The 25971-nt window shown below is 43.0% G+C and overlaps 2 protein-coding genes across 4 annotated transcripts in view; both read right to left on the reverse strand.

The window, feature by feature from the left end:
- The window catches only part of LOC119185478 (uncharacterized), a 228456-nt gene that overhangs the window by 121486 nt on the left and 80999 nt on the right, over window positions 1–25971 (reverse strand). The gene's annotated exons all lie outside the window — the stretch shown is intronic.
- On the reverse strand, window positions 1659–13095 carry LOC142767665 (uncharacterized). The gene is made up of 5 exons (XM_075869831.1): window positions 12695–13095; window positions 7671–7733; window positions 5429–5517; window positions 2106–2265; window positions 1659–2008 (listed from the first exon to the last, which is right to left on the reverse strand). Exons 2-5 carry the CDS (start codon window positions 7672–7674, stop codon window positions 1746–1748), a joined length of 516 nt encoding a protein of 171 aa, XP_075725946.1. The 5' UTR covers window positions 7675–7733; window positions 12695–13095; the 3' UTR covers window positions 1659–1745.

Raw genomic sequence — 25971 nt, forward strand, 5'->3', positions numbered from 1 at the left:
TTATTTCTTGCTTTAATTGTGTTAGTATTACTGCATGCACTCCTGCCAAGCAAGAGTACTAATGTTTCCTGTGAATTGTTTGTCACGGTAAACAGAGGATTTCAAGCACAAAATTCATACTGAACTTTAGTCCTTCAAGAAGTGTGAAACTAAGGGTGTGACAGTGTCAACGCGCTCTCTTTAGAAATAAAGGCTTTGCATGAAGAGCCTGTCCCACCTTAAAACAGGCACAAAAAACTTCCAGGTGAAAATAAGCAACTTCAGATAAAAATCGAAGAATTTACACTGTATTCAAGGTTGAACTATCCGACATCAAAGGCGTCTCAGATGAGGGTTTTCTTTTGACGCTGTCTGAAATTTTTGGGCGTTGATGGAAAAACCATTACTCGTGATGATATTGACACTGCAGACAGAGTAGGAACAAACAAGCCTAAATTAGAAAAAAATTGTGCATTAAGAAAGATGTTACAAATGAAATGTTCTGGATAAGACAAAAAACTTACGTCTGTCTACAGTGGCCTTTCCTTTTAGATCAAGTAGTCCTAATTATGTCAACGAACACTTGACAAGACAAGGTAAGCAGTTAGTGAGAGCACGAATGCAAAAAAACAAGTAGGATGGAGGTTCATTTGGATGCAAGGCACGAAATTTATAGCAAAAAAAATGGAAACATTAGCAATTTTAAAGACTGCCTTCTTAGAAGATCTGGCGAAACGCTGTGTTGATGCCTTCAGAGCCACACTTTTCTTGAGCTTGCAATGTCAGTAAACTATGACTGACATGGCAGAATTTTGATACCTCCCAGGCAGCACGCCGCCGTTGGACCAATCTTGGACCAACATCGGCTAACATCGGCACCGACGTCGGGCCGACGTCGGAAGTGCAACTTCTTCCAATGTCGGGCCGACGTTCAAGCCAATGATGGGCCGACGTTTTGCCGATGTTTTAGCCAGTATGCAACCAACATTGGGCCGACGAAGGCCCATCGTATTGCCGACAAAGCTGCCAATGTTCGGCCAACATTGGGCCATATTTTAGCCAATCACATGCCATTTTTACGCCGATGTTTGCTGCACGACGAATATTGGCTACGGATGTACGACCGACATTGGACCAATCCAGGGCCACATTGCAGCCAATCAAATGCCGTTATTACACCGATGTTTCCTGCACGAGGAATATTGGCTACTGATTGGCTTGCCATCATGTAACCATTATTAGTAGGGAATTTTTCTTACCGGAAGATTTAAACAATATGCCTCGATGACCCGCTCTTGTAGCTTTGCAGCCCTGTATACTTGGGGCAACAGAAAATTGAATGCTGAGAACTGAAAGCAGTTACTCGATCTATTTCATCTTTTATACTTCATTCCCTTTGCTAACACTAGAAGTGTAGTTTATTTTTTTACCAATTTATCTTTTGCAATAGCGAGTGCTTTATTTGGTACTGGTATTTGGTACAGCAGATCGAAAAAAGTCGTTAGGAAGTAAATGTTGAAAGCGTATGTCCCCCACTTGCAATCCCCACATATGTCCCCCACATGGTAATCGAGAATATTCATAGTTTAGAGCATTTTTTTGTAACTAAAACATGGTGATGGTGCTTCCGAATCAGCATAAGCTAGCCGAACAGTGCACCACCGACAGTCTGCAGACTATTTATTCTTTGTTTTTTTTTATTTATTTGGTACAACAAAAAATGTATACATTGAAAAATATATATACACAACTAAAAAAGGCCCGCTCTACTGCAGGTCAGGTTGCGTTGGGGGCACAGTGACAGTGGTGCTGTCAAGGCCCTGACTGCTGTGGCTGGGCAGGAAGCCAGCTGCCGCGAGCAGCCGATAATCTGCACTCTGAGAGTGGGGATCATCGGGCTGCTCCACAACAAATGCTTCTCTGAAGCGCCGCTTCCTGCCCCCACAGCGATCACCAGACCCTGGCAGCCAGCTCTTAATAAACTTGAGGGCCTCCGCCTGGTCGCACCCTGCTTTTTGGCAGATGACATCTGCATACAAGAACAGAAATACCATAGTACACATGAAGCACTGCAGTACAGAGAATACACAAGGATACACACACATAAAACAATGAACAAGTCTAACCTGTCACTAATCTACAGAGCCTCAGGGTCACAAAGGCCCTTTTCCCTTTTCTGCCATGAAGGCTGTACAGCACTTGCACGTCATGTGCCAATACAGCCTTCATGGCATTCACACCAATTTCTCGAAGGCCACGTCCCCCAATCTGCAGGAGGTGCTTGCGCTGTTAAAAAAATGCAAGCAGCATAGATGGGGTAAACGCAACAGCACATCGAAATGTTTTCATGATAAAAATCTGCAAGAAGAGGACCCTGAAAACAACAACTTGAATTTTTGGGCATCACAACATTTCATTGTTTTTCTACGCTAACTTCAACTCACTTGACCTAAAATGGTTTCCACATCAGCCCTCTCACACTCAGTGTGAGAACCTATCAGAGTCCTTCTCTGAATGCAGTTTCGCTGTTATGAAATCAAATACAACACTGTTATAACCCTTAATAAATATTGATTCTAGCTATGAAATAGTATAATTACTTTGTACAGTGCTCAAATTCCAATACACGTTTCTTCGAGGTTACAATGTCTTTGCCTGAATGTTGGCCAGGAGTAGCTTCTACAGGTGAAAAACGATGAAATATATGGAATTCAAAAAGAAGCTTGGACATGTTTTTAATCAAGGCATTGTAAGCAGAGCACAACAAGATAAATGAACATGATCAAGGCGTACTAAGAGGCAACCTTAGAGCGACCAAATCTTGGTCATAGATGAAACTGATAGAAAAATAAAGGTCGCACTAGATGGTCGCACCATTTGCTGTTTATATTTTTCTGTGATAGCCAACAAAGAGGCCTGTCGCTATAGAAATCTCATCACAATAAACAAAGGTGCATTTTTCTTCACACTGCGAAATTGGGTGCAAGTTAGATTTTTAAAAGAGTAAGAAATCGGCTAACACAAGGCAGGGTGAACTGTAGCTCAAAGTAGAGAGAGCCGCAGCGAACACGAAATAGGGTGATAAATAAACAAAATTACTGAATGTCTGTTTTAAGCAGGCTATTGCTTGTCACTGCCCATCAAATGCACGATGCCGCCTACATCGTCTGCTAGCTTAGGACAGTTCACTCGGACTTCACAGACTATAGTAAATGCAGTCTAATCTCATTAATTCCAACACACTTAATTCGAACTGACGCTGTGGTCCTATCAAAGCTATACCGCACTCCGAAAATGCTCTCAGCACCCCGCCCAATCCTGCGGTGGCACTTCAGACACCTCATCGCTGTGCTTGAAGAAGAAAATGAAGAAAAGGAAAGAAAAGACTGCGGTGGAATGTTTGCCAAATGCCAATCTGCGACATTCCTGTGCCCCGCTTCGGCTTTTTCCGTCCCTGCCACGTAGAGACCCTTCTCCTCTTAACACTTTGCATGAAGAGAAAGAGGGGAAAAAAAGCTGTCGCAGAGAGTTGGCTCTCTCATGCGGATCTGCAACGCGCCGGTGTCACGCTTCCCTGTTTTTCGTTCCTGCTATGTAGAGACTCTTCTCCTTTCAACACCGCGCATGAAGAGAAAAAAAAAAAGCTGCCGCGGAGTGTTTCTCTCTCGAATGCCGATCTGCTTTTCTCCAGGTGGAGACGCTCCTCCATTCTCATCATGTGCTGGCCACGCTCCGGCTGCAGCGCAGATGGTAACAGTGGAAACACAGTTGCCTTCGAAGAGTGTCAGCACTGGACATTGCCGCGCGCAACTTCTTTTGCCAGGAGAATACTGAAGCCGAAGTACAAATGCTTTGCAAACTGCACGCAAAACTTGTTGACTCGTTGCAAGGCCAACGTGTACAGACATGTATTGACTACTTTAATTAATGACGGATGTCCTGTAATTTGTGAATAAAACTTCTCCATGCACATGCATCACTGCATGGTGAGCCCTCCGCTCGTTTACCGTATTTACTCTATTCTACCGCGCCCTCGATTGTAACGCGCGCCCAGTTTCCACGACAAAAAAAAAAGAAAACAAGAAAACAAGACATCGGTTGCAACGCGCACCCTTTTTTTTCGTTGGCCCGCTTGATCACACCACTAGCGAAAACGACTCTCTTTGAGAGCGTCTTCCGTTTAAATATAAAGTACGGGGGAAGCTTATGCCTATCTGACGTGCAACAGAGCATTGCTGTCACTTTAGTTTTACCGTGGCCCGATGTCAGTACGCAAACTTGCTTCGCCCCCTTCTCCCAGACGGTTGTGGTGCCAGGCATGTCGAAGTAAAGAGGCGTGTGATCGGCATTCCCGATTTGCCCAAGCAAGTAGCCGTTGTTGTGCCGCAAGTTTAGGAGGAACCTCTGAAGACTCTGAAGCTTTTCTTCGTACTCCTCCGGCAACTTCCGGCATATGCCCGTTCGCCTTCGGAGGGAAAAGCCTTTTCTCTTCATAAAGTTCGTTAGCTAGCACCTGCTCGCTTTAAAATGGCTCTGCATTAGCCCTTTTTCTAAGGCTAACTGCATAGCCTGCACTTGGAGCAGTTCTGTCGTCACGGGCCGCTGTGCCGCTCACTGCTTAATCACATACTCGCCGAGCAGCTCTTCAATTTGTGGAAACCGACCCTGCTGTGGTCCACTGAAGCCTTTACGTGAATCTTTACTGTCGACAATATTCTGCTTTTGTTTCCGCCAGTCCCGCACACACGTTTCGGGAACTCCGAATGACCGCGATGCGGCCCGATTTCTGTCCGTTCCGGCACACGCGACGACTTTTCTTTTAGAAGCAGCATTGTGGTGCACTCGTCAAGTTTTTGGAGTCGGCTCTACCATGGCGTCGATGCTTATGTACTACAAGATGACGAACTCCTCAGCACACGTATGAAGTGCCGCGCATGGGAAACACATAGGCAGAAATGACCGACGCGCCATGCCGACGCACGCAGGGGGCGGCCATTTTGTAAGTGGCGATGGCAATAGAATGACCATATTCAGTTTTTTTTTCGTACTCAATTCTAACGCACATGCGATTTATGAACTCTCTTAACCGGAAAAAAGGTGCGTGTTAGATTCAAGTAATTACGGTAACTTTCATTATTTTGAACTTCTTTTAATTTGAACAAATTTTCTGGCCTCTTTGAGTATGAATTATTCATATTCGACTGTAGTACAGTGGCTCATGAGATAACCTGACTAGTTTGTTTCCCGAAACACAGTATCTTAAAGCAGTACTAAATTTCTGCATGTTACATAGGCATATTAAAAATCAAGAAATATACACCAAAGCCGCAGCCACAGCTTTACTCTGCACAGCTGCCTCCACTTCTCCAATTGTACCAGCAGGCAGCCGGGGAAGGTCAGAGGGGCGCTGTGCTGGCTGGGCATGCTGAGGCACGGACAAGAGCCGTACCTTGTGCTTCAGCTGTCGCACCTCCTGCAGAACCTCTCTTTGTTGCTGCCGGATGCCAAGTTGGATTCGCAGGATCCGTAGCAATAGAGCTGAAACATACAAGAGTACATACCATATTTACTCGCACAATTTGCATCCTCACATAATTTGCTCACCAGTATAATTAGCCAGCCTGCTTTACTACAAGAAACTTTTTGCTCGCATACTTTGCCCTCCCCAACCAGCCCGAGCCACCTTGCCAGCACACACACAGACACATTTGACTTCATGATGCTCTGGTCAGGCACATCTCTTGTCGAGCAGGCGAGTGCAGTCTTACACAAAATGGACTGAGTGCAAGGTCCCTTCTTCCATGAACTTTTATGCTTTCCCTAGAATATCGAACTTGAAAACTGAAACCTGTTTATGTGTAGTCCGAATGCCTAAAGGTTTGCCTCCTATCTTCCCACCTCTTCCACGGCAAGAATGTATTCCCGAGACACAGCACAGATGTTGAACGCGTGCAAGGACCTGTTACATCAACTAGATGAGACAGATTTTCGCACTCATTTTTTTTTTTCGGTTTCGCCATCTGGCCATTGCGTTTTTACCGTTCCTTGTGATAGGCTACAATAATTATATACGAGGCAGATTGCTGTTATAAAGCTTACCGAAGAAAACTGAAACCGTGCTACCGCTAAGCACATCAGCGTGGAGTTCTTCGACATGCAATATTCAGTATGGGAGCCAGCAGAAGAGTGCGTTGAATAAGACTTAGCATAGAAGCTTGGGTGTGTTGGTTAGATATCGGAGGGAACACAACGCAATAGAAGACTGGGACAAGGAATGGACACACACACACATGAAGGGCGACACACACAGCACTGTGCTGGCATCGCGCTTCCTTGTCTGCATCTTACTTTACGTTGGGTTCCCGACAATTATTGGAGAGTACTTATGTTCTCTGGTATAACCCTGTCGTGGGAACTGGTTTTTGTGAGCACTGTTCGGAAGAACTTCAAGAAAATGGGGGCATTTGAACAGGCTTAGCAAACAAATGACAATCCGCTTTGAGACAGTTGTGACAGCGCCTGCAACATATATTCCCAGTTGAGCTTTTAGGCCAGCGATTCCTACTAGCTTCGCACATGACCGGATTGACAAAAAAAGTACACATAATACGCGAGTATATACCGCATTTGACACTGTAGCTTTGATGAACCAGGCAGATACACAAATTTATCCAAAACTCCATTAATTCTGTTGCAAAATTATTCAACAAACAAATTGCGATGTTATCCATGTTACTATACGATTGTGGCACTTTACCATTGCAGCTTTCCAGGAGGCACACATAGTGCAGCGTTAGTTCACCACTCGCAGTTAATTGTATGCAGTAGGTTGCTCACAGCAACTGACTGCATGCAATGGTGAACATCTTGCATGCTTGCACCGCTGTTTCAGCATGCTGGCTGCTTCCCATACGGCTATCAATTGATGTTCACAAAATTGGGAAGATGAAGAAAGACTACACAGTGCCCTCTGGCCACCCTATACTCCAAACCTCCAGCCAACAAACAAACAAAAGAAACAGAAGTATGCAAATGAATATTATTCCTAATGCAGCTGGAATGGAGTGTAGTTTTCACCAATTCTGTGTGTTAAGTCAATATGGAGTGAGTTAACTCCATAAAGTAGCTTTTCTCACAACAGTGTTCACTCTATTGTAACACAAGGAGTGACTTCATAGCATCTAGAAGGAAAAATAAAATCTTCAGTATTTGATAGAAATGTGAGGCTCTACCTTAAAACAACAATAATCTGGAAAAAGAACTTATTACATTCGAAAAAAAAAAAAGGTAGCACAGTTGATCCCCTTTACAAGAGACACTGATGTAACAGACAAACGGGGATAAGAGGCACCAGTGTGCAGGCTGATATTTGGCCCATCATGCATCAGGCACTCCGTAGATGCGCCTGTGCAGCCGGGAGCCCTGCAGTCAAGCATGCTGAGCAAGACTGTTGACCACTGTACAATGACACATTGCCACAAAATTTCAAAACTTCATTTCACAGACTTCTGCAACAGCTTCTTACACTCTTGCATAATTTTTGCACAAGCTTTTCTCATTCTTGCGTGATTTTTGTGAGAACATATAAGTGTTGGAAGTTGTATGTCCCCAAAAACTTGCACAATACAAATAGCATACATTAAAGTCTATCACTTAATACGTGCATAGTGTAACAATGAAAGGAAACTCACGCATGGTTTGCTCCGAGCCTTCCCCGTGCGGTGCCTCCTTGAGCCTTGGAGAGCACTGTACAGCTAGAGCAAAGTAGCATCAATCCAGTGTTAATGGCAGGTTAACAAGACCACAAAACTAACCCCCATATTCATAAACGCTCCCCGACTCGACTTTCACCCTTCACATGACAGAGTTGAGCACTGTGCCGCTGCTCGTTTGAAAGCGACGCTGCGCTACTCGAGAATCACAGCAGATTATTGCTGACATGCAGCAATTTTCTCTGCTTAGAGACGGCGCTCCCATCAGACATCTCAAGTGAAGGTGAAGCGTTGAGTGGAGGGACGTTCTAGAATACGGGGGTAAGATTGGTTGCAAGAGCACTACAATAGACACACTTAATTTTTACACTTCATCTATATTGTACAGCTACACACATTCTGCATCCTTATAATGCAACATATACATACAGGCTTATAAAGTAAACACTGTAGGCTGCTCAAATAACACCTACACAAAAAAATTACCCAAAAGTGGCCATGCGCAAAGTACTTTTATTTGAAACTCACAAAACTTTTGCGGTGATGGAGAATAAATAAGACAGGTTACGCTTGGAGGCACATGAGACCTTCGCATCTTTCATAAAGTACAAAAAACAATATGGTATGTGAGTGTGTATGTACGCATGAAGCTTCAGCCTTTACATACGGTTTCTTGAAAGAATCGACTATGAATTTTATGGCACCTGTGTCCTTCAGCGCAATTGAAAGCCTGCTGATCAGTGTGTGCAATTGTGGAATAGTTACATGGAAAATGGCGTGAAACACCTAAAATCAAATTTTTCTAGCTAGGAAATATGCAGCTGTGTATACACAACACATGCTGCAAACAGTGGGAGGTGACCACAAGAGTGATTTGAGTGTAAGCGGCAGTATTCCGCATTCATGCACCCCGCCATTTTCAACTGTTGCCCAAAAGCAGCACCACTTCAGCGTGCTACTTTTTTTTTTTTACATCATAAACAGCACGGAATACAGCGAGGATGAAAACAACATATGCAATTAAATTTTGAGCACTATTTATGGTGCGCATGATTGATTGATTGATATGTGGGGTTTAACGTCCCAAAACCACTATATGATTATGATAGACGCCGTAGTGGAGGGCTCCGGAAATTTAGATCACCTGGGGTTCTTTAACGTGCACCTAAATCTGAGCACACGGGCCTACAACATTCCCGCCTCCATCGGAAATGCAGCCGCCGCAGCCGGGAGTCGAACCCGCGCCCTGCGTGTCAGCAGCCGAGTACCTTAGCCACTAGACCACCGCGGCGGGGATGGTGCGCATGAAAAAAAAAAATAGCCTTTTGTACAACGACGAATTCATAATTTGCCTTCACGGACCTTCTGTTAGGCTGCACCACATACAGATTTTTTGTGGCTTTCAAAATAGATTTGAAAAAAAAATAATAACCGTGTTTACTCTCGTCATGAGCGCACTCACTAAGTCACCCTCATTTCAGTCGCCAAAATTTTGAATTTTTTTTTTCTTCCACATATTAAACACACATCTTACGTTCATCCGCTGAAGTCCCACGGGCTCTCCCCCCCCTTGCCGCCTTCGCTCGCTGCCACGTGCCATTTTATTTTTGTTTCTATTTGTTCATGGAACGTCCCCTGTCTTTTTTACTTATCTCTTGTAACATATGTGGCATTATCTTGTTCCCGAGGTGCCACAGGTGCTCTGCTATGTAGATGCACCATTAAACTAGTATTTTTGATTAAACTAGCATTTCTGATGTTTACCTTGCAAGTACGTAAAACTGGCATGCTTCTTGATCTACGATACACATGTGGCTTGTCTCACTTTGAAGGAAAAGTTAGCATACAATGGTGTAAATGCTTAGAATTTGAAATATTGAGGCAGCAGCACACCGGAGATGATCATATGGTAAAGAAACAAGTGCTGCCTTATTACTGGCAAGTTGTCACTTATATGTACAAATAAATTTTGCGAGCTAAAAAAAAGTACAAAAGCACAGCTAGGCTATGATGTGGTTCAACCTGTGGATTCGCTTCATTTATCACGCCATATGATGAAGCTTCCTTTGGTAAAACTGCTCAGATAAGAAAAAAAGTTTGCTGTCCAATACAGCAACTATACAAAGTGTGCACGTGCATCTCGCAGCGCCTTTTCGTCACTTCCGAAATGTGCCACCAACATGCCCGGGCACCAACCGAATCTATCGCCTACAACTGCCATGTTGTCTCCTTGTGCTTGCACCCGTTTAGTTTTGCCTCACGATGCAAGTTTGAGAAATTATGAGCTGCTAGTGAGGCAAGTTGATTTAGTAGTCCACGCAGAGGGAGCAGAGCTTAGGGTGTTTCTTCGCTGAAAGTTATAACCTGAAATTGAGAACGCACATTCCGATTTTCCTAAAAGTACCAGCGTATTTGGCTGGTGCAGATTAACAAAAGCTACTTGAATAAACTTTGCAATATTTGCATCTTCAGGTGCAACTTCATTACGGGTAAGTGCCATAGCCAAGTATTTACCTGCAAACAGATATAGCTTACCAAGATACTGTACATACAAACTTGTCCGCAGTTAAAATCATGATGGCGAGGAAGGCGGTTAAAATCGTGATGGCGATCGCAGAGATTTGGTATTGCATTGAAACAAACTATAAAGAATGGGAAACAATATTAGTTCACTTTGAAGTATAGCCGATCGGTTCAAGTTGGGCGTCAGGATTTTTTTTAATTAGTCAATTAATTCTATACACGGTCTCTATCATGTTCAGTGACTCCACTGTACATTAGCGTACAACAAAAGCAAAATACAAATTGAAAAGTGTGTTAAAGCATACGCGAAAAATAAAGTGATGACTGGCATTACCGCGGCACACACCACGCAAAGTCGCTATCTGCCTTGTATAATATTTTCCTCGACCATTTCCACAAATTGCAATCAAAGAGGCTCAAGCTCAACATCAGCACTGTTTAAAACACTTGGGGGGGGGGGGGGGGGGACATTGCTACTTTGGTGGCGTAGGCCGTGACAATATATTCATGATATTATATCTCTTGTAAACTTGCCTAGCTCTGCACGACTAGTTTTCGATGGGAGCAGCTGCGCTTCGCACATCCACTCTTAAAATTGCGGCTCGAGAGATTTTGAGCTTTCACTTGTTTTTGGGCCAGGCAATTTGTAGTGAAAGCAAGATAATAGGCCCTCATGGGTTGTGGCGGGCAGCCGGTGTACGCCGTGGCTGGCATATGTGTCGCACATCTTGATTATTTGGTCTTGGATCGAGTGAACGAGCGAGGCCTTCCTAATCCAATGAGCTCGTTAAAGTAAGACAACAAAAAACCACAATGCTTCCACATCGTTCACAGCAACAGATGACGAGCCCCCAACAAATCGCACTGCCGCACGTGAACTGCCGTAGGTACCCAGGGAGTTACCCGGGCATGGCGGGAGAGGGCGACAACGGCAGAAGTGACATCACAAGAACACTATGTATAAAGGGGACATTTAAAGACTTTTTTCCCATTTTTAAACTTCGTGCACTGTTCTGTCACAATTTATAGCTCAGAATAGTTGTATTTTGAAAAGGGCACTAATGGTTCAAGGATGGGTGCATTTAGGTGGCCCATTCTACGTTTTACTTATGCCCTTCAAGAACTTGCTTACAGGGCCAAAGTCCTGTTTCAAAAAGAACACGCTAGTACGTGGCCAGCAGTCCGTCAAGCATTAGTGCTGGTGAGATTTGGAAATGCAGCGCATGAGCATCCTCATCTGCTACTTCTCTGCTCATGCTCTCGGGGTTTACTTGCGAGGCACGGTCCTTCGCACTTTTCATTTTCACACTGTAAATCAACTGATACCAACTCTGCCTTCCATTATTTAATAAACCAATATTTCATGGTCACGAGGACGAGCTTAAAATGTTTGCTACATCAGACCTGAACAGCATTTTGAGTCATCGAAACTTGCTAGTTGCAGCGAGCATTATGCGAAAAATATGATGTGCTTTACGGTGACAACTTGCAAAACACTGCAGCAACGATTAAAATCATGCATTTTTTGTGCTCACAGGAAATCCCTGAAGCAGGAGGCACTGGGCTAGATAAATTGCGCAGCTAAAATACGGATGCGCTTTCCAATGCTGTCATGCGTACAGGCAGAGAAATGGCAGACAAAACTGGGCGCACCCCGATTCTATGCGCATGCGTCCCATTCACAAGCCTCGCTGCCAGTTAGCACCACATGGCGCACTGTCCATGAGCTCGCTTGTTTCCTGTAACAGTGGACCATACGGTACACCTATTTAAAAACGAGGATAGAATGTATATAATGCAGCATCTGATGAAGCCATGACGATGTGTTGCTGATGAAATCTGGAACTCTAGTTAGTACCCTTATTGTTAACCAGCCGACCGACTAGCAAAAAGATTTGCGACTGAAATGATGGCATCTACACCTGCCCTTAAAGGGACACTGAACAAAGTTTTTGCCGCCGAGATTTTCAGCCAAAGCAAAAGATTGGGCCATGAAATTCATAGACAATAATAATTTCAAGCAGAAACTACGAAAACATACTGAATTTAATGAGCCTTTTACAAAATGCCGCGTCTAGCTCTTAGACACGACGTTTTCTAAAAGGTCGCGACATTTATTTTTCAAGTTTTTTTTTTGTTATTCAAGACAAATCTACGGTGCATTGTTCACAGAAAACAAAATTGCCTCGGTAAGATTTCTTTGCGAGCAGCTTACTTATTTTAAGGCAGGCGCGTTGATTCGTGAACTGAAGGATGCGAGTGATCGATCTTGCCTGCTAGTGGCTAGGCGACAAAGGCTTTACCTCATGTCCTGGTGTAGCTAAGTCACGCAAATGGAGCAGAAAATGTGCATTATCATTTATTTCACCTAAATATCACACGTATGTGACTTATTGCCGGTGACAGGTGATAAGGATGAAGTCGACAAGTTGCAAATCTGAACAAGAATTCACTCGAATGAAAAACCAACCTATACTCACGTGCACGGTGAAGTTGAACACGTCGTCCGTCAATGTTGTCGCTGATGCCCGAAGGAAAAGAGAAGAGGACAAGCGACGGGGTCGTCTCTTTCTATAAAGTCGGCGGAACTGCCAGAACGGCCAACACAAAAGGCATCGGGTTGACATTCCTCCATCTGGGCATCAGTCGCTCCACCCGGGCATGCAGCTGCTACTGGTTCTACTACTATCCTCTTCCCCGTGCCTCTTCCCGACATTGCAGTGTTGCTGCCATACTCGCGAACCTTTTTAAATTAAAGCACGCAATCATGTATTATCGTGCGCCATACTAAACTTAAAAACAGTGCGCCGGTACGTGAGATCACGAAGCGCGGTCCACGCCATCACAAGAGCAATTAGAGAAATGAAACAAAGAAAACAAAAATGTATAAAATATTTTGTCTCAATACGATCCGCAATCCAGTTTCCTGCAGCGGCTTTTGGCTCTGTATGAACGGCCAAGCCAGCGCCAAGCCAAGCTTGCGTCCCTGATCAGCTGTTTGTTTCCATCGAGAATTCAACAGTGAACTGGCAATTTGTTTAGATGATATTGCTAAAGGGCTTGAAATTGAATATTTCTCTACGTACTACTAGTGTACTTTTCCTCTCTGTTTCCTGATCACAGTGATGAGATTGAGGAGGTTACAATTTAGAAAACAGCAAGTGCAGCTCAAGCATTGCTAGTATCGCTGTTTCGGTAATAAAATGTTACAAAGATTTTGCCCCTCGACCTGCTTGCCGTGTTCGAGCACCCAGTAGAAATTTACGGTGCCGCGTTTGAAAGAGTTGAATAAAATTGCAATATTACGAAAGAAAGGCTCTGAAGCAACATCGCATTTTATCAGGCCTACACCTCCCACACCTAGACGAGTAAAACTCGTCGATATTATCTTGCAAAGCTGTGTATAATATTTAAAACACATTCTTTAGCCCACGATGAATTGTTCTCTCGTGTGGCTTCTTGATTTGGTGCTGTCATGTTAACTTACAAAGGCAACTTTCCATATTTAGTCTCTTTAGATGTTGCAAAAGCTTGACACGTGGTGTGTATGCCATACTGATAATTCTCCTCGTAACCTGGGTCCGCCTCTTTAAACAGCGTCGCATTTTATTGTTCGCAATTGTGTTTGTTTTATACTGTAAGCGAGCTGTGTGATTTCATCAATATTCACGAGTGTTCCCTGACTATACAAACACGTGCGTCTTATTTGGTGTGGTGCACGTTTGTATGTAGCAAAAAATGTCATTTCGTCAGCGTGTGTCTGCATACACTTGCATGCCCTGCAGTACGTGTACATAATTAATGCAGTAAGGACTGCAATGCATAGCCTTGCATGGGACATATATTCCATGCACCCTCAGAGAAATGTTGTTTGTTATGAGCCTACTGTTTATCATTACATTTTTTTTTTTTCGTTAAAGTTTCATCTCCATATAAAGCAGCTGTATACAGGCACGAGCTTCAGCAGCTTCCTCGTTGTTCCATTTGAAATAAAACACCAAGCCTACCCGAATCAATGATCTGTTTGCTATCATTACTGTTATGTGTTCTACGATGTACACAAGGACAGTAGTATACAAAAAATAGGGAGGGAATTGAATGCCCTGCCTGCATGGCTGCGCCGTTTCACAAGATCAGGCGCTGTGCTGTGAAGCTTCCTACCGGCCTGCGGAAATTCAAGGGAGCGTACAATAGCGTGGTTCAAGAGGACTTGTGGGGAATACTAGACACACTGGGTGTAAAAGATGGAGTCACTAATCGTTTAAAGCAAATCTATAGAACTAACAAGGTAGTTAAAAAGTGGGAAAAACAGGTATCCAAGCCCACAGTGGTGAAACGTGGACTTAGGCAGGCGTGCCCACTGTCACCCTTCTTATTCATGATGTACCTACAAGGATTAGAGGCCAAATTAGAGGCAAGGGGACTTGGCTTCAACCTCTCTTTAGTCAAACCAGGAAAACTCATTGATCAGGCACTACCAGCATTAATCTACGCAGATGATATAGTGTTAATGGCCGACAACAAGGAAGATTTGCAGAGGTTGATGGACATCTGCGGTAATGAGGGAGATAGGTTAGATTTTAGATTCAGTTAGGAAAAATCAGTAGTCATGATTTTTAATGATAACAAAGGTAGTGAGCTTAGAATACAGGAAGTCACACTAGAGATAACAGATAAATACAAATAACTGGGCATATAGATAAGCAATAGGACCAAGTACCTGAGGGAACACGAAATATGCGTGACGACTAAAGATAACAGGAATGCAGCAGTGATGAAAAATAGGGCACTGTGGAATTACAATAGGTATAATGTTGTGAGAGGAATATGGAAAGGGGTCATGGTTCCTGGGCTGACGTTCGGCAACGCGGTCTTGTGCATGAGGTCAGAAGTTCAAGCAAGATTAGAAATTAGGCAACGTGAAATATGTAGGCTTGCTTTAGGAGCTCACGGGAATACACCAAACCAGGGAGTACAAGGTGATATGGGATGGACATCATTTGATGGCAGGGAAGCTAGCAGCAAGATAAAATTTGAGAAGCGATTGAGAGAAATGGGGGAGGAGCGTTGGGCTATGAAGGTTTTCAGCTACTTGTACATGAAAAATGTCAATACAAAATGGAGGAAACGAACCAGGAAATTGACTGGTAAATACTTAGAAAACAGCAGGTGGCCAAACCAGAAAGAACTATCGGTTAAAAAAAAACTGCAGGAAACGGAGACTGACATGTGGAGAATTGACATGATTAAGAAGTCTGCACTAGAGATCTATCGAACTTTTAAGCAGGAAATTGCCAAAGAAAGAATCTATGATAATACTCAGGGTAGTTCTCTACTGTTTGAGGCAAGGACGGGAGTATTGCGAACCAAGACATATCGGGCCAAATATGAAGAGGTAGACGCAATATGCAGTGCGTGCGAAGAGAAAGAAAAAACTGCCAAACACTTGACAATGCTCTGTAAAGGGCTTCACCTTATAGTTCAAGATGATGGTGCAGAGTTTTTCAAAGCACTGGTGTTTAGGGACAGGGAGGGCAAAATAGACTTTAAGCGGGTAGACTTAACTAGAAGGAGGTTATCTGATTGGTGGCTAAAGTCAAGGCACGATTGAAAATTAAACCCTTCGCTTCAAAGTACCCGTCCAACTTTACTATTTTAAGGGGAAAAAAATCTAGTGGTTAGTTTACTAAGCATTACGGCTAGGTGACGTTAGCCGCCGCCCGATCTAAAGGGTACGGCCACATCCATCCATCTATCCAGCCAAGAATATGCTCTCTGGCTTGTTGCTCCAGGCCAAGTCAGGTAGATTTTCTGGCCTCACCGTTGAATTGTTTGCTCAGCTTGTGGCTTGCAAACATTGCGGTTTTGGGCTTCGTATCATCTTGTTCCGTCATCATGTCCTCCAAGTGGAGGACATGTCGCAGTGTGAGGAGGGAGTACTACAAGGCGCTGATAGAATGAGCTATCAGTCTTACCAGGCAGGCGGTTGAGAGCGCACCGAGGCAGCTGACGCACACCAGCACTATCCGCTTCCTGTATAATACAGGCTAGGGAATTATAGAAACACAGAGCAGAAATCAACTCTTGTGCCTCTCTCATGAATCACAAGGCAGAACCTGCTTCGAACACTGAGGACCGAGCTAAGCAACACCATGCGTGACGATAAATCATGGTCTCCTATTGCAATAATGATTAAGGCACGCATGCAACTTGAACCATTGTCACGCAAGATGAATTCACAACACCATCGAAGTGAACCCAAGGCACGTGCTGATTATTATGTACGGTACAAGCGCTAAATTCATGCAGACGTTTAGTTGGCGCTGCAGTAGGCCTAGTTGAAGGAATGGCCACAGCTACTGCTGTGATGGAGAACGGGCTCATTAACATCTTCATGTAGATTAAAACGGCTTACCCCGAAATAGCTGGGAGTGTCACGCTATCCCTAGCAGTGGCACATGCAGTTGCATATTTAACGATTACAGAAATGGCGTACCGATTTCCGAAGCACCTATCAATACTTCCGTCAAGGTGTAGCACCAAACACTTTATCGCACATTTCGGGAAACATTCCTTTTTCTCCCAATCTGGTGGCTAGGCATGACTACGCCCAAGAATAGGCACGTTATTATGTATGTCGGAGGTATTTTCATCTGATCCCTGAAAAATTATTTCCCTAAACCCATGGAAAAAAAAAAGAAAATGGAATTCGCACCTGTCATCACATTGCACCCCATCACAGGAATGGGATCAGATTCGCCTGGCGCTCAATACTCCCTTACGCTTAATCAGAGCTCGGTCTGGCACCAGCTCCAGACAAAACCATTTATAATCTCCTGCCTGGCACACCTGTTTTACTCTGCTCTCTCTCAACCAGAGTGCACCATGTACCTGTGGTTCACCCCTGGTGGATCTTTTTCACTGTTTGTGAATTGCACACAAAGCCCTTACTGGTAGATCCTATTCCCAATTCTTCATTATTCTCATGGGAGGCCACTCTTTGGGCAGCTTACATCACGACATGTGCGTGTCATGATGTCAGTGCCGTCTTTTCTTTCTCTTTTGCTCCTTCCCTGTCCTGTGTTTGTGGTGTTGCGCTGCAAACAAGGGAAGATGCTAAAGAACACCAGATGTTCAAAATTTCCGTCTCATTAATATATCGTGGTTTTGGGAATTAAAACCCCAGATATATTGAAAGAAGATGCATGAAAAGGGAAGGATGATATAGGAAACTGGCAAAAAAGGGATGACAGACTTCTTAAGCTATGCTGCCATTGAGATTTTCAGCTGTTCACGCAATTCTCACACGTGGCTTTGATGCAGCTATGCACATATCACACAAGCATGCTGACTGTACAGTTAGTATAACTACAACCTTCATGTACCCAGCCTTCATGTACCCTCTATGACATATCAGAACATCTGAGTCAGTGTTAGCATCAAGTTATGTTCTTCATGCTGGGGAACCAGTGTGATGAGTTACCATTTCTACAGAATGAAGCCCTGTCTACCTGGAACAAGCTGCAAGATATATAACTAAACGGCCCTTTTCAGGGCCAGTCAATCTCTGTCCGGTTTGGATGCACCAACTGATTCCCTTTATCATCAACCCTCAATAAAACTAGCAAATGTTTGTACATGTGCAAGCAGTGTCATTCAATATCATAGGAAATGCTTGTGAAGCAATTTCAAGGAGAATCGTTTTTCTGATCTCATAGTGAGGCATTAGGAACACCTTAGTCACACCAAATGCCATTATTCAATGAGAGGAACAAGAGAAATATTTCACTGGGAACTATTAAGTAAACAAAAAAACAAATGTTTTCAGATACTGCGAGATCATTTCATAAAAAAGCTCAGAAGTTGCTATGTGTGGCCACATTTAATCTGTGCAAGCATCGTGTGGTTACAAAATTCTGTACCAAACATAGGTTCAGCTTTCTGGAATAGACCGCGCTGCACAAGCTAGCTCAGTGCATGCACTTCTGTACCCTGCCAGAGAATATTTTTACCACCAGTATGTTGTAACGTGAAGTGAAATGGTGATTGCATACTAGGGCGCATCCTGCAGGACCCCAATAAAGTTGTTTCACTTGATCGGTTGGTGTGCTGTAAGCAGAACATTTCCAAGAAAAATCGTATAGTTTGGAGGAGGACTTAAGCAAGGAAAGGTGTAGATAAAACACTGGATTCACTGGCATTATCCTCACCAAGTATAACATTGTTTTTCTGGTGAAGCTTTGTGTCTGAACAGCGAGCAGGATAAGCTGGTAAAAACATGCAAAATGGGAAGTACAGCACAGCAATCTGTGCAGTACTGCTCATTTCATGGAGCATTAATTTCACAGGCTTTGCTCATTGTTAGCGTTAAGCCTATATTATGTCCACTGCAGGGTGGAAGCCCAATCAATGTTCCCTGTCCTGTATGAGCCAATTTCATATTATGGCTGATAATTTCTCGATCTCATTGGAACTAATCACCTGCCACCCTCTGCTACATTTCATGTGTTCTAATATAAATTAATTGACATTACTGACCTGTCATCCATATTTTTTTCTCATTCCCAACTAATGCATTCATTTTTGATAAACTCTGCTTTCTTCCCATGTCTTAATATTATGCTAGCCTTTTTTCATTTTTCTGAAACATTATCTTTGCTCAGAAGCTAGAAGTTATCAGAAAGAACATAACGACATTCTACCTCCTGAGCATATGGCATCATCAATACAAAAATGTAATAAAAGTGAGAAAACATCCTATCTATATAAGAGGCCCTAAAATACTGCAGGAGGCAACAAATAAACTGGTATTTGTATAAAGGCAGTGACAAAAACTTTGACTACTGTCACTTATTCTGATTCTTGGGACATCTTTTTTAGTACATCATAACACATAATTACACATTTACACAATTTACACAGAGGAATTGCCACCACGTGCATTGAGGCCACCCTTCAGAAGTCATGTGAGCACAAGGATGAGGTAAGCCTTAAAAACCAGATTAAAAGACTAAAGGATGCTGGATATCCCAACAGCACCATCACATCCGTGTGCTAAACCCTCCTGCAGAAAGTCAAGTTAAACAAAACAGGACCAAAATAAAAACAGAATGACCAAAGATCTTTGCATGCTATACCGTACGTACATAAGGTGTTTCATAATATAAAGAAAATAGCGAGCCGATATGATTTTATCTTGTTATTTGCCATCCCTTGCAAGTTTTCAAAAGTGTGTGTACTAAAAAGCAACAGGAATAGCCATTATTTCACCATTCGTCACGAGAATAGGTATACTGAATGCCAATATAATGTTGTGTATGAGATACTATTGACACGTGGAAACGTAAACATAAGACAAACTGGGCAATGCCCCAATGTTTGAGCAAGACAGCATGCTTAAAATGTTAAGAATGGCTATGGTAGTCGCATGGCCATACACTGTAAAGAATGTAAGTGCAGTTCTATGTTTCATATGGATTAGTGCATTAGTATACCTTCACTCATCCATTCGGAGAGAGAGTATTCTTTTCTCAGTTAAGATTATATTATGATGGTCTCACATGTGTCGTTGTGCATGAGCACTGTTCTTGTACTCTGTAAAAAAGTGGACGTAGAATTTAGTTGGCAGTCAGCGCTCTTTCCTGTCCTTTTTGTCTCTTCCTGAACTTCTCTCATTGTTACTAGAACACAACCACGATGAACCAACTTGCCCAGATTAAGCTATTGTTGACGAAAAGTCAGAGCATGAAAATACTTCAGGGGCTCAGAACCTCCTCACTACCCGTCTAGTTACGGCCCTGGTCTATGTGTTCCGAGAGTGAAGCACTAGTGGAGCTATCAACTACCTAACGGTGAGGAGGGTTTGTGTATACTCGAGCTTGTTTCATGACATGGTGAGAGGTGGCAGGTTGTTGAAATAATATGCTGTGTGGGAGGTCAAGATTTTGATTGAGAACGCTGAGTATGAGCCAGTGACATTAGGCGTTCAAGACTTTTTGCGATATTCACTCTAGCATAGGACCTTGGTTGGTGGTTGACGTGTGCATTTGATAACATTGTAGTCTTCCATCATAATTTTTTTGCCACTTGGCGTCGACGCTCTTGAGTTGTACCAAAGTAATTAAGCATCCAGGTACAAGTATCTTCTGTCAGTGTTTCAATGAAGAGCTGAATATGAGTAATAGCTTCCATCGATACTTCTGGCATTGGTGTATGCACATTTCTTTTGAAGTTCTCTTGTAAAAAAGGCATTAAAGGTATGTTTTTGTGACTTTTTAGTGTTGGCCAGAACTGCTGGTGTGTCCGAATGGCTCTTCGATTGGTTGTGGTGTTGTCTTGTTCAGGGCCACAGAGCTTTCAGTCTTTTTTTATATTTGCCTTCACAGGAATGCCCTTTGCATGCTTCTTCAGTACTTTGTATTATTCCTAAAGCATTGACTTCCAGATTTTGATTGTGGCGCTTTAATCTAGTGTTCAACTTCACGCTAGCTTCATTTGCACGCAAAGCAAGAACTCAGGAGTATGGTAACTTTTGCTATGGGTTTTCCCTTCTTCAGTCTACTGTATTTTTGCCTGTGTTGTCTAAGCGCTGACAGCCTCGTGCGACAGCTTTTTTTTTGTGCACTTATTGTGTGCCAATGACCTATTTGCCTCCTCAGCTAAAGACTTTTTGTATTATAAGAGAAAGCTCTGTCTGTATTGCTTTTGTCATTTGCTGATAGTGTATCTTCAGTATCTTTTCTCAGTGTACACTATACTTGAATGGAAGAGCAGCATGACTACCTTCAGCTGTTAGCAGGCTTTTAGCTGCTGTAATACTGATTGATGCTCCTTTCTCGGGCGTTCTATTTTGGATGGTTGGCATGTCATTGCTTCTTTTAAACTTTAAAACTGCAGGTGCACCTTTTTCTGGTTACACCTGGTATATTTTTCCAGTGGTTATATATATATATATATATATATAATATAATATATATTGCTAACTTGAGAAACAAGGCCTCTTTACGTTAGGTGCACATCAGGTGGGAAGAGTACTTCTATTACTTGCCAAGATTGTGGCCCCTTATGGTGGGAATCATAATGCACTGTTGATGTGTCAAATTCACATAGCATAATTCCAAGGCACTCGATCAATATCCAAGGAAGAAAATTATGTTCTTTTGCGTGAGTTTCAGCAACTCATAGTAATTTGTATGTAAATGAATACTTCATCATTCTTGGATGTCATGTTTTATGGAAGCACATGTGCTTCGTTAATAACAAAAAAAAAACACGCACGCTCACGCCACTGCAGTGGCGTGAGCGTGCGTGTTTTTTTTTTGTTATTAACGATTTGCCCTATGCATTCACGTTTCTTCTTTTTTTGTGTGTGTCGTACTTCTCGTATCGCGCAGCCTACCGTTTTGGGCACACGTAAAAAAAGTACATAAAAAAGATGCGTTCCACGCCGAAATTCGCGTTCGCAACGAGCTGGGCACCGACAGGGTGCCCTACGACGCCCACACACTCCGCGACACTTTACCAACCGTTCGCTGCGATGTTGTTGGGAATTCGGGTGGTCGTTGCATGAATATAGCGCGTGCGTGCGTGCGCACGCGCGTCTGTGTGTTAGGTCACGGCAACTGCATATGTTCTATGATTCAGTCACCATAACGCGACTGACGACCCCCGCTCTTCCCACACGTCAAGCAGCAGCAAGTGCCGTTAACCGTACTGTGCTGTGAACGCAAAACAGATTCGATTAGGTCTCGTAGATAGCTAGCCCGACACATGATACGATAAGATTTGCGTCACATATTCGACGTCTACATGCACGCGTAAGACAGCGGTATCCGCAGCAGCTTCGTCATACGTACGGATAGCACCGCATCGGACGTCACGTCTGACAGAGAAACTTGATCGGTAATTTTTTCTCACTTTAAAAGTCTACCTTGCACAACTTCAACCAACGATTATGCATTTCAACGAGCTGTGCATGGTTTAATGATTGATTGATTTATATGTGGGGATTAACGTCCCAAAACCACCATATGATTATGAGAGACGCCGTAGTGGAGGGCTCCGGAAATTTCGACCACCTGGGGTTCTTTAACGTGCGCCCAAATCTGAGCACACGGGCCTACAACATTTCCGCCTCCATCGGAAATGCAGCCGCTGCAGCCGGTATTCGAACCCGCGACCTGTGGGTCAGCAGCCGAGTATCTTAGCCACTAGACCACCGCGGCAGGGCATGGTTTAATGACGAAAAGATAGTTCTAATATTGTGCCCGGCACATATATTACTCGAGCTCTCTCTAACTTGAAAAATCGGCGCGTGAATTGGGGCCAGAACAGCGCCAAAAAGCAGCACACGCAGAAATTGGCTCATATTCTAATATTATGACATCGTGATGTTGACTTTTCAGCTGACGCCGGCAATAACGTTCAAACGGCGGGCCAATAATGCCGGTCTTATTGGATGGCTCCGCCCATATTGGCTGCTACTTGTACAACCTGGCCCGATGTGTCCGTTCTAATAGGCCGGCACAGCCTATATGGGCGGAAAGTTCTGAAAGCTGGCCCAATATAACCAATCTAATAGACTGGCACAGCCATCATTGGCGGAATGTTGTTAATGCTGGTCCAACATAGCCGTTCTATTCGGCTGGCAGAACCAATATTGGGGGTACGTTGTAAACGCTGGTCCAACGTCGCCGTTCTATTTGGCTGGCATAGCCAATCTTGGCGGTACGTTGTGAAAACCGGGCCGTTCATGGGCCAGGCACTGCCGATCTATCCCCAATATTGGGCCAACCTTCTGTGCTGCCTGGGCTAGATAGTGAAAAATTGATACCTAGATAGTGAAAAAGGCCACCAGCTATCTTCAATGCCTTTACCTTAAATTCTCTTAGCATTTAAATAAGACTAGTAGCCTGTGTCTCCATTTCGATGACATGTCGGTAAAATTTGATGCCATTCTTTTGACATAATCCTTGCATTTTTTGTGCGATATGGCCCACCAAAAATACCAGGGTACAATTATCATGGCATTGTGTAGTTCATGAAATGGGGAAAAGGAATAGCGCTGTACATGTAACGTTAATTTTTGGCCGATGTCAATAGACTTCCGTGTGTTAAGCCCTGTGATGAGTGTCTAGTAGTACGACTTGGGGGGTTTGTTTTGCAGCAATTAGCACGCCTCCATTAGGTCATAAGTAGAAATTTTGAGTTTCTGGAAACTAGGTAACTTGATTTTTCGGTCACAGATGCACAGACGATTTTTCGCTCACAACCAACGGGGCAGACGCCGGCGGCGGGTTTTCTGTGACACGAGCTCTTCAACGCTATCATGTTAAAAAGCTGACATAGGCAGCATTGACCAAATGAATGCAAAGAATAAAGTCAAGGGTCCTAGCAGGAATCGAAACCTAGTATTCTGCTTGGTAATCAAGTATTCTACCACAGACCCATGCCCGGCCTCGGTTATACTTTCTAAATAGTCTCAAATGTTTGTGTAACATCAACTGTCGTTGCAGTACTGGCTATCAAATTTTATAACTATTACATGTGCTTTCCTATGATGCAGCTGTGAGGTCGAATCAAAGTCAATTGTAGTCAGGCACCATCCTGTGAAGTATTTGTGTAGCAGTGTTGAGGGCTACCATCTTCGCGAGTGCCAGCGCAAACACCAGTGCTTCATACCAGCCTACCACTTCTAGTGTGGCTAATATCCATGTTTTTGTTGGCATCGTTACGAAACAGCAAATAACTGGTAATGTTGTCAAAGGTGTGACATCTCCCCATAACAAATGAAACATATGCGGCTGTTTAACGTATGTGTGTGCGAGAATTTGTACTTATATTGAGCTCCACTTCATAAGATCGCTCAATGAAAAGATTAAAATAAATGTTATGCGTGTTTCGCAAAACATCGATTCCCAAAGTATGTGGGGTCTGCCAAATTTTTAGCATCAATTTTGTAACCTAAATGCTACCATAAGCAATTATTTATTTAACATGAACAGCTGGACTGAAACATACTAAGTTTTAGGTATTAGGAAAACTGAATATGTTCATGACTACAGCATACCTAACAGGCAAATACTAGTGCTACAGACATGACACGCTATTGTAGAGCTAGACTAGAAAATTGCTTATTGGCACTGTACAATTCTTTAAAACCCTAATTAACTTCAGTGCCTTATTCGGTTTGTTCAAATCGAATGTGCACAATTACTTGATGAATAGCTTTTTACTCAAACCTAACTCATGTTTCACGTGTGCATCATGCTGAATCATTGCTCAGATGTTTCTTGTGTATATATTTCCTTTCTACTATGCTGTTTGTTTTTGTATGTGAAATCTGTTGTACATGCTACCCTCCGTAGGCCCCAAGGTACTGTCAAGTTGTTTACACAGCTTTTTGCCTGGGGGACCTCCAAGAAGCATGTTTTCTGTTGAAAACAAAGCGAATTTGGATGCCGACTTCTACTCACATAGAACTAAGAACACTCCAGCGTGGCAAAGCATATTGTATCTTAGACAGTCTGTCTTGTGAAACTCATAGTGATTACTTCTGTCTCTATATTAGGCTTCCGGGTGCGGATGTGCTGTAGAGAAGGAGCGCCCTGACCACACTTTTGTAAAAAGTACCAAAGTCGCCTGGGCAGCTGAAGATGGATTGTGCAAGTGTTTGAATGATCACATTATATTAATCCAACACCACTTGCATTACTTTGCCCATATTTGTGATTTTGTAACGCACAAGTTTAGAAACACACACACATATATAAAGGGAGAGCTGTAAATAAGCCTTGAGCAAGTTTGTAGTCAAGGCTTTTAGCATGATGACCAAAGCATGTTATATAGGCCCATATGTTTTACCACACACCTACTTTCATATCTATTTTCTTTTTCAATTTTGTGGGCACTGGCCACACCCTCAATAAGGGCCTTTGAACTGCTGGTGCCTCTAACTTATATTTTGTTGTGCTAAATAATTTATTTGTTACCTACTATGCAAGGAGGGAACTCAGAATGTTAAAAGTTGTAAAAGAAATCTCTTCACAAGAAAGATGTCTACTCGTAAAAAAAAAGATTTGAAAAACAGAAGATTGATCCTCACTCACAAAGATCTCACCATTAGAATCGATGAAGAACATCATAGCTCATGTTTACTATTGTCAATTTTTTTCGGTTGTATGCTATGTACAATAAAATAGTGACTATTTGCATCATGTTAATTTATTTGTCATAAATTTTTGTTGGGGCCTAATGTCTTGCATTCTCACATGCATAAAAGCTCATGTATGCTACACATAATTTAAAAGAGCGCAATGTGGTAAGGTTCTGTGTTTAGTGCATATTATATGTGTGTCTTTCAAAGTGAGTATATGGCATTTGAAATATTCACCAGTATTAGAAACTTGTGAATTTTTAATTTGCAGGCATGCATGTCTGTATGGTGACCAAGCATCCATAAATTGTGCATGCATGTGTGCAGCAAGGGGCCTTGAATAGATTACATTCATTCTGGACCAAAAATGGTAGCACAGGCCATATACGCACTCTGGGAACAATTTCATGATTATTGAAACACACATATTTATTCAATATAGCTTGCTTTAAGGTATATATTTACATATTGTCTACTTCCACCTTGAACATTGCACCATGCATACGGCACTCTGCCGAGCGCTTCTCGAGGGCACTTTGGTAACTAGTACACAAACGTACAGACAGCTGTAAGTGGGCCGCCACTTTGTTGACTGCTGGAGAA

This window comes from Rhipicephalus microplus, chromosome 7 (genome assembly GCF_043290135.1).
Source record: "Rhipicephalus microplus isolate Deutch F79 chromosome 7, USDA_Rmic, whole genome shotgun sequence".
NCBI classification, from domain to species: Eukaryota; Metazoa; Arthropoda; class Arachnida; order Ixodida; family Ixodidae; genus Rhipicephalus; species Rhipicephalus microplus.

Excerpts from the sequence above, each read along its gene's own strand:
- LOC142767665 (XM_075869831.1), bottom strand. Across the intron at positions 2,266-5,428 it reads TGCGACAGCTGAAGCACAAG|CGCAAGCACCTCCTGCAGAT; the intron begins GTACGGCTCTTG and ends TTTTTTTAACAG. Across the intron at positions 2,009-2,105 it reads GCTCTGTAGATTAGTGACAG|ATGTCATCTGCCAAAAAGCA; the intron begins GTTAGACTTGTT and ends TCTTGTATGCAG.